General features: G+C 43.9%; 1 protein-coding gene across 2 annotated transcripts; it reads right to left on the reverse strand.

Moving 5' to 3' along the window:
• Positions 1-126: 126 nt before the first annotated feature.
• On the reverse strand, positions 127-9,055 carry scyl3 (SCY1-like, kinase-like 3). Of its 2 annotated transcripts, none has more exons than XM_021604841.3 (13): positions 8,753-9,055; positions 7,950-8,166; positions 6,825-7,010; positions 6,513-6,626; positions 6,356-6,412; positions 6,132-6,258; positions 4,986-5,175; positions 4,606-4,745; positions 3,235-3,416; positions 2,756-2,927; positions 2,482-2,643; positions 1,652-2,391; positions 127-901 (listed from the first exon to the last, which is right to left on the reverse strand). In XM_021604841.3, the coding sequence occupies exons 2-13, from the start codon at positions 8,112-8,114 to the stop codon at positions 836-838; spliced, it is 2,301 nt and encodes a 766-aa protein (XP_021460516.2). In that variant the 5' UTR covers positions 8,115-8,166; positions 8,753-9,055; the 3' UTR covers positions 127-835. The 2 variants fall into 2 exon arrangements, with proteins under 2 accessions (XP_021460516.2, XP_021460515.2); XM_021604840.3 differs by having other exon boundaries at positions 2,482-2,652.
• Between the last annotated feature and the right edge of the window lie 274 nt (positions 9,056-9,329).

Here is a 9,329-nt window from a genome sequence, read left to right on the forward strand (position 1 = left end):
AATATAGCTGGCAAGGTAAAGTCATCCTGCCCCTGAACAAGGCAGTTCAATTCTTAAAGGTTACATAGGGAAAAAAATGACCCATGCCCCACTTCCATCCAGACACTATTAGGCTTGTCAGACAACTGAACCGTAAAATTAATATTTTATTCCACCAGAAAGATACAAATAGTCAAATCTTTCATTGAAAGTCTATTCCCCCCCCCCCCAAAAAAAACAAAACTCACTTCTCTCCAGGGGTTTATCAAGTCTTTTCCTCAATTCCTTGCATGCTCTCCCCAGCCTCCTCGGAGGGACGTGAGGAGAGTATTGGAGATCATGAAAATTCTCAGGAAGCAAAGAAAGACTTGAGGTTCCCCCCCTCTCAAAAAGTCATCCAAATTAAACTGCCAGATGAGAAATGTTTGGCACAAAACTAGAATTAAAACAGTCCACTAGTTTAGTGGATGACATTTTGGCAAACTATGATGAAGGATTCCCAAGGTCGGTCTGCTGTCCCAGTCTAGCTGGTAACAATCCCAAAGAGTCCCCTCACATCATTCTAGTACAAAAGTCAAGTTCCATAGATATAATTCCTTATTAACCATCTGAAAACTCTTGATTAAAATCTCAATTGTAAAATGTATTCTTCAGTGTCTCACATCCCATCACATTTATTTTTCATTAGCAATATTACTTCACGATAACGGTTTAGAACAGGATGTGCAGCTGTTCCAGTTCTCTGATTGGCTGGTTATGGAGAGGTGCATCCTGGAAATTGAAGTGCTGCAGTAACCAGTAACCAGCAAGTCTCTACAACGTGTCTGAGTAATAGATCCAGCCAGGTAACTGTCAATCACCAGGTGTTCTCATCCTCTCCCCAGTTAAGGTCATCTCCTTCTTCCCAGCCTTCTGCTTCCGTCTGTAAAATAAAGGAATACAGAGATTAATTAACATGGCCACTCATGAAGCAGGAACTTTTCTTACGCTAATGAATTTCCTTTATAGTACATGGGATTGACATTACATTCTGAAAGGCACTTGCCCGTTGGGCAAGTCAGGACTATTATGTTGGTTGCCTGAAGTTTATGATCACTTGCCTGAAAATGTAAATGAACCAGTTACACGCAGAAATGCCATATTGGCTGCCTTTCACCTACACATTCGGGGAGGAACCAGAAAGATCACTACTGGAATTCTTTGTATTTTGACTATCAGTAAAAAAAAAATAAAAAAAAAAACAGGCTCAACTGCCATAAACACAAAATTGTCTTTCACTTAAACCATTTTTCCAACAGCAAACATTTTTTGTTGTTGCCCCTTGTAAACTCACCTGATTCAACTCGCAGTGCTTGATGATTAGAGGACCAGTTGAATCAGGTGTGTTTACAAGGGGCTTCAATAATGTGCATCGTTGTGGATTCTCCAGGACTGGAGTTGGGGAAACAGATTTAAAAATCACTGGGGAGGCACCAGACAAAATCCGTACTGGAATTCTTAGCCGTTTGACTTTAAAAATCACATTTCAAGCCCTGGATTCTGTGAATATCCCGGCGAGGGCCTGGTGAAAGACGTGGATTGCTTTTTAAAGTGATCCAGGGGTACACAACTGACCCTGGACCTACCTAGTCACAGAGAATAGTAGTACTTTGTTCCTTTCACATGGACTCACCTCCGTCTGGTCAGCAGCTGCAAACTTGGCGGGGAGTGTTAGTGTGTCAACAGATGGCTCAGTGTGTTCTGACGGTGCGGCTGTGAGCAGCCCAGTATCACTAACATTGCTCTTCACAGGCAGCAGCAGAGCTACAGCAGACGATAGTTTAATGTCCGGCTCCATGTCTGCAAAGAAGTCCAATTCCGGGTCTCTCTCCTGCTTCCTCTTCACCTCGATGGTGAACTCCTCTCCCAGAACCCTCGTGCCGCCATCCTTGCGTGCGGTGTGCAGCTTGGGCCTGGGCTCGTCGTTAGGTTGCGGCTCTTCTTCCTGCCCCCAGCCGTTGTCCCAGGAAGACGTTACCGTTGTCTTCCTCTCTAAGGCCTTGAGGTTATAGCTCAGTTTGAGGGGTTTGGACCCCCCTCGCAGGGGCTCGGCCGTCAGGTTGAGGGGGGGTGGTGGTGCGGTTAGGACGACAGGGTCTGGTATGGGCGCAGTGGGGGAGAGGTCAAACGTGGGCTCTGTGTCTTCGACGTTGTCCCATGGTTCCTCCTCTTGATCCCGCGTTCTGTCTGAGGCCTGGATGTGTGTCTGGACTGGCTGCTCCTGTTCCCCCTCCTCTGGGTCACTCCAATCTGGCCAGTCCTCAGCCTGACTCCGGCCCTCTGGCCTTTCTGGCTGGTCGGGACTGTAGGAGGACTCCTCTTCCTCGTTTTTGCTGAAGCCGTTCAGGGGTAGAGATATCTCTCTACTACTACCTGGAATAAGGGCCAGATGACTGGTATAAGCTTCAACCACTGAATGTGAGTGAATTGGAAGAGGTAAGGTTCTCAGTATTACTTCCTTACCTGATTTGGGTGGCAGGGAGTATATCCTGGTGGTCTCTCTGGCCTGAAGGCTGTCTATGTTCCCCAGGACCAGACCCCCTCTCACTGCTACCGGTTTGGGGAACAGACTCAGGACCTTCGAGGGCTGGGCAATCTGGGGATGGGACCCTCCAACTATGTGAACTGGAGAGGCTAGAGAAGGTAAGGATGAATTGTTTTGTAGGGAACTATGACTAGCAGCACTGCAGTTATACGAAATCAAAAAAAGATAAGCGTTATCTTATGCGTTTCTTACTTTCTGGGGTGACCTCTGTAGACTTAGTGAAGTTGGGCCTGGTGCGTTTGAACACCTTGGTCCTCTCCCCACCCACCACCACTTGGGCACCTAGCAACGGCACCAGCACAGCTAGGCTCTGCAGCGTCATGGCTACCAGAGAATCATTTGTGTCTCTCATCCCAAGCAACACCTGCAGTTTACAAGGGAGGGAGGAAGAGATCTAGAATTGAAACAGTGTTTTCAAAACATACGAGGCAAATCCCAGCAAAGACTAAATATACTGAACATGCAAATGTTGGAACCACAGACATTACCGTATATTGTTTCTGAATAAAGTTATTGGAGGTGAACCACACATCTGGTAAGTAACTTTCCGGAGACCCCTAATAACTAGGTTCACATCAGTGGGGTAACAGTCGTGCAGCAAATGGACAACCTGGCTTCAAAACCAGTCAGTAACATCAGCAAATATGAAAAGGGTGTTTTGTTTGTCTGACCTGAGGTAGGATTTGGTTCTTTAGCTCATCTTGGGAGAAACACTCAGCGTAGACGTGAATGTGAGCCAGCAGCACCATCCGGACGTGTTCCTCGTTGACCTTGAAGAGCTTCAGCAGCTGAGGAACCACGTGTTTTCTGTAGAGAGAGACCGACAGGAGGCACTCCTCACTCCCACCACAATCTGTCAACACAGACAGATTGAAATTAGAAATCTGGTAAAATATATTCATTGTGTGTAATCCCTTGAATAAACTTCATTTAAAAACAGAACACGGTGCATTCAACATGTCAATACTACTCACAAATAGGTAAGTAGTGATGGAGTCAATCTCTCCTCTACTTTCAGCCAGGAGAGATTGCTGCCCTGTTCTGAGCCTATTTAAGTTTTCTTAAGTTCCTCTTTGTGGCACCTGACCACACGACTGAACAGTAGTCCAGGTGTGACAAAACTAGAGCCTGTAGGACCTGCCTTGTTGATAGTGCTGTTAAGAAGGTAGAAACTAGAGCCTGTAGGACCTGCCTTGTTGATAGTGCTGTTAAGAAGGTAGAAACTAGAGCCTGTAGGACCTGCCTTGTTGATAGTGCTGTTAAGAAGGTAGAAACTAGGGCCTGCCTTGTTGATAGTGTTGTTAAGAAGGTAGAAACTAGGACCTGCCTTGTTGATAGTGTTGTTAAGAAGGTAGAAACTAGGATCTGCCTTGTTGATAGTGTTGTTAAGAAGGTAGAAACTAGGACCTGCCTTGTTGATAGTGTTGTTAAGAAGGTAGAAACTAGGATCTGCCTTGTTGATAGTGTTGTTAAGAAGGTAGAAACTAGGATCTGCCTTGTTGATAGTGTTGTTAAGAAGGTAGAAACTAGGATCTGCCTTGTTGATAGTGTTGTTAAGGTAGAAACTAGGACCTTCAGCTGCACTGAAGTCTAACAAAACAGCTCCTACAATATTTGTATTATATATATATATATATATATATATCACAGCCAATCATCAGTCATTCGTGTAAGCTGTGTACATGTTGAATACCCTTCCCTATAAGCGTGCTGAAAATCTGTTTACAGTGAAATCTGGTCAACAACAAACAAATTCCCCTAACGTTTACTAAGGGTTGGTAACAGGATGATTGGTCGGCTGTTGGAGCCAGTAAAAAGGTGCTTTGCTACTTTTAGGTAGTGGAAGGACTTTTGCTTCCCTCCAGACCTGAGGACACACGTTCTAGCAAGCTTAGATCGAAGAGATCGCAAATAGGAGTGGCAATATCGTCCTCAGTAACTTTCCATCCAAGTTGTCAGACCCAGGTGGCTTGTCATTGATCCAGAGTGCTCTACATGGGTAATAAATAACCAATAATACAACATTTAAAAAAAAGACAAACCCTTGTTTGGCTTTAAGAGGTGAGGCAGAAAGCTCTTCACAGCGGTGGGTTCAGCAAACACCATCCCATTGAGGAGTTTAGGAACAAGACGAGTTGCGATCAGTTCCTCTGGTAGACTCTGCACCCGGTCCAACAGAAACCTGCCGTACAGACAGAAGATACTTTCTGTGGGCTCAGACAGTAACAAGTTCATTGGCAGACATTTTGTATGAGGAAATTAATAATACAAAGATAACGATGTATTGTCACATACACCGGGTAGGTGTAGTGAAATGTCGTTTTACAGGGTCAGCCCATAGTAGGAACGATGACAAAGGCACAGCTGTCACTGACAAATCACTAAACAATCTAATTAAATACGCACACAGTCACTCACTCACTTAAAGAATTCATTCTTCTCTTCCTCTGCCTTCAGGGTCAGGCTCTTCAGAAAATTCATGACCTCCAGAAAGTCATTTCTGAAGAAGTCGTGAGTGAGTAGGGAGCTGAGAGAGGGCCGAGACAAGGGGTCAGAGGTCAACAGGCCTGCTTGGAGAGTCCTCTTCAGACTGCCTGATAACTCTTCAGAGACTGCAGAAAGAGATGATACAGAGAGTTCCCTCAAATTAAAAGCTGACAGTCTGCACTTTTAAATCAAATCAACATATACTTAATAACACATCTCATAAGGCCAAAGTACCACTTTGAATATCAGGGCTCTGCTTGTTATCTGTCATTAATCAGGCGACATAAACAGTAGAGATAAGAAGTTCAGCTCTTTTTACTGACTCTGATCTTATTGACTCGTTCAGTCAAAAGAACTAATCTTTCGACTCGTTTAGTTCCTTTGAGACAGTAATGCCCAGTGCACACAGGACCACCTGACCTGCAAACGATGAACTGAAGACTCATGATTCTACAAGTTCACGTCGTTCACTGTAAGGGCTTATTGGAGCTGTCATTTGTGACTGAGAAGTGTGCTTTAAACAATGTTGATCGCTAGCAAAACAAATATGATTATTTCTTGATGCATTTGAAACGAAGTCTATAATAAAATGTTAAAAAATCTGCAAGTTGGCGAGCAAAAATACCGATTTCCGATTGTTATGAAAACAAGAATGGTCCACCACCCAAAGAACATCCAGCCAATTTAACACAACTATGGGAAGCATTGGAGTCAACATGGACCAGCGTCCCTGTGGAATGCTTTCGACAACTTGTAGAGTCCATGCCCCGACAAATTGAGGCTGTTCTGAAGGCAAAATGGGGAGGTGCAACTCAGTATTAGGAAGGTGATTCCTAATGTTTTGTACACTCAGTGTGGGGAGAGAGAGAAGAGGTTTGGCAGGAAGAGAGAGGACAGGGAGGATGAGGGGAAGACAAGACCCGGCAAAGGAGAAGGAGAGCGTCACAAAGTCGGAGATTATCAAGCATAATGTTCACTTCTATAAGAAAAAAAATCTATTCCATCCTATTGTACAAGTGTTCTGTTCAAGGTTTGAATGGAATGTTCCAACAGTCAATCAAGTTGAGGCTTCTCCACTCACCATAGCCATTGAGAGAATCATTTATTTTCAAATTCAGGAGAGGGATGAGGGTTTCCACCATCATTCCAAAGGAGAAGCAGTCTCGAGAGTGTGCGTGCTTATCTGGCAGCGTTTTAAAGCCTTCCACCTGCAAAGAATGATTTTATGAATTAAAGACTTAAGACTGCATAATTACCAATAATACAACAATGTTAAAATAACAGTGATGGGTCTGTTAACCTTACCCGTTCCTCCGGAGGAACAGTACTGGTCTCCCTCACATTCTGAATGGTGCTGAGAAACTGAGGTGGACAATAGAATATAACTTTAAAACACTTACAATAACCACAGACAATAGTGATGGAAAGTAGATTAGTTCTTTCCAGCTGAATTGTCAGTCACCTCTGGGGTAGCCTCAGCGAACTTGCAGACAGTCTCCATCCCCCCCAGCTTCCAATGGCCGTCTTCACTTACAAACACAGAAGACATGCAGACGTTGTTGTGGCTCGATTTTCCCTGAGGGGAGAAAGAAGACCTGTTATAACAGAAATGAGAACTGTAATACTTGATCAGCGCAGAATCATGTGAGAGTTTAAATGTTAAAACGTTCCCGTCCACCACTTCGGTCTTATGGAGAAAAAAAATGGATGCCTGCAGGGATTCTTCATTAATAGTGTCTGCCTGTGTGTGTGTGTGTGTGTGTGTGTTCCTTACCCTCTCATGCAGGAAAATCAGGGCCTGTAGCAGGTCATAGATGCCTGCACACAACTCCTCCGGAGTCAGGCTGTCCAGCAGGGGCTCCAGAGGCTGCACACGCTCCGTCACCAGGTGGATACCCCCGTCCTGCACCGAGCATGACAGGAAACGCAGCAGACACGGGTGCCTCAGGGTCTTCAGGTGCTACAGGGAACCAAACATTCATTAATGGCTCTTATTTTGTTCCAGCAGCTCACTCCTGTAGGATGAATGTAAAACTATAATTTCTTCAGGTTATAAAAGGCAGTACAGGATGGGAGGGGAGAGGCTGGAGGGATGTGGATGTAGCCTTATCCCTTGTAATGCTGTGCTTCCTTATCACATTGATGTTTTTTTTTTTTTCACAATACCACACTCAAGCAAAGGGACGGCAAGTGATTTCCTTGGTAATGGCAGCTACATACACAAGGGAGCATCATTGCCCTCCATTAGCCTCACATCATGAGTAGCAGCATGTCACACTTACTGTAAGTCACTCTGGATGAGACTGTCTGCTAGGGCTTAAATATAACGCAACAAGGCTCAGACAATTTCAAGTGACCATTTATCATGAGGATATATTACAGCCAGGGCAGCAGACAGGAGACACTGGTGATGCCTTGCCCAAATGGGGCGGCAGGGTAGCCTAGTGGTTAGAGCGTTGGACTAGTAACCGGAAGGTTGTGAGTTCAAACCCCCGAGCTGACAAGGTACAAATCTGTCGTTCTGCCCCTGAACAGGCAGTTAACCCACTGTTCCTAGGCCGTCATTGAAAATAAGAATTTGTTCTTAACTGACTTGCCTGGTTAAATAAAGGTAAAATAAAAAAATAAATAAAAATAAAAAAAATGTGACTAGCCTGGAGAAATCCAGTCTGTTTGTGCTAACATTCCACTTAGTTGCTTGAATAATTGTAAGCGAGCGTTGCGCCTTTTCAACATTCCTCTCCTTCTCACGCTAAACATGGCATGACACGAAGTGGCAAAGAGTGGAATGACAGCTAAACAGGCTGGTACCCAGGCAACAATCAGACAGCTGTGTCACTCGCATGGGTGATGCCATACTCTGTCTGGAAGAAATGTTTTATAGATACCATGTGTTTACCTTAGCAGCTTTGTTGACTTTGTCTTCGTTGCCCTGCTTGTGAACAAACACAGAAGCCGGCTTGCCATCCTGGAGCACGGCAGAGTACATGGTCAGCCCTGAGGGCAGGGTTAGGAGCGGTTCCTCCAAGATGATGCTCCGCATAGCGCTGCTCTCCGCGCCCATGGTCGCTCACCCCTCGATGCGGTTGTTCGGGACGCAGTGCCTGACGATCACACTGTACAGTGATTTAAAAGAGAATTAGAAAAACTTTATTGTCCACATTGTGGACATTTTTCTTCAGCTTCACCACATAAAAAATACATTGAACACCATCAGAAGCACATCAACATCATTAAATAAACTATACAAAGTACAAAAGTGCAAATTCAGTATCAAGTTCACATATATTAAATCATTTATCTAAACCATAATCAATAGTTCCTAATTTAAAATAAATCAAATGATCAAAAACCATCATCATCATGACAGATAGTTAGCTAGCTAGGCAGATTGGCTAACTAGTATCTGTATGTTAAAGTGATACACATCTGGCTAGCTGACATGGTTGAATGCTGTTGATTTAACTAGGTCACGCTAACCAGCCCCTTGGACTCGTGTCAAGCAGAGTAAATACAGCAAAATGGAACTGGGAAAGCAAAAGGTGTTTACACCTGGCTAGCTAGCTAGCTAGCTAGCTACTCTAATCATCTTATTTTTTTGCTAGCGATACCCTGGTTGCTTTACAAATGGCTAGGTAGCAATGAAATAACGTAGTGTACCCAGTATCAGTAGTGTTAATGTCACATCGAAGTGTGTGTTACCTGTTTGGTTGAGTGCCACTTCTACGTATGGACAGCCAGCTAAGTTAGATGGCTACGCTCGCAAGCTAGCCTTGCTAAAAGTAGTCATCGCATTGGTTGTCACTTGGTTTTCAGTCATAGACACAAACATATATATATATATATATATATATATATAATGTAAATTGCCAATAGGTTAGCAATCCACGTATTTAACAATGAAAAAAATATTCGCTGTTTAACTTTAACGTGAAGCAAATAAATCGCTTCCTGTGTACCAACTGTAAACAACCGGCTCTTCCTGTCAAAGATTAGGACGAAACCATTAAATAAAAGCCAGTGGCAGGCGGACCGGGCATCAGAATCAAAATATGAATTGTCGTTTGAACAATCACGAATAAGTGACTATAAAATAATTATAGTGGTTCTAAACAGTTCGTTCATTTGGTATCGTGTGGCATTTGTTGATTAAATCCGTATGATGTAACGGCATCTAAATACGTTACCCTCTTTATCAATACAAATGGTCAATGCCATAGTGGTGCGAGAAAACGCGGGTAGAACGCAACATATTACGCTACGTTACGTAACTGCAATC

The sequence above is a fragment of the Oncorhynchus mykiss genome, chromosome 5 (assembly GCF_057628025.1).
Source record: "Oncorhynchus mykiss isolate SJ-2025 chromosome 5, ASM5762802v1, whole genome shotgun sequence".
In the NCBI taxonomy this organism is placed as follows: Eukaryota; Metazoa; Chordata; class Actinopteri; order Salmoniformes; family Salmonidae; genus Oncorhynchus; species Oncorhynchus mykiss.

What these genes read in the sequence shown, in the direction of transcription:
- scyl3 (XM_021604840.3), bottom strand. Translation starts at nt 8,114, where the DNA reads ATGGGCGCGGAGAGCAGCGCTATGCGGAGCATCATCTTGGAGGAACCG. An exon ending in AAGTCAACAAAGCTGCTAAG is followed by an intron (nt 7,011 to 7,949) that starts GTAAACACATGG and finishes GGTTCCCTGTAG; the next exon opens with CACCTGAAGACCCTGAGGCA. An exon ending in AGAACCAAATCCTACCTCAG is followed by an intron (nt 2,928 to 3,234) that starts GTCAGACAAACA and finishes TGTAAACTGCAG; the next exon opens with GTGTTGCTTGGGATGAGAGA.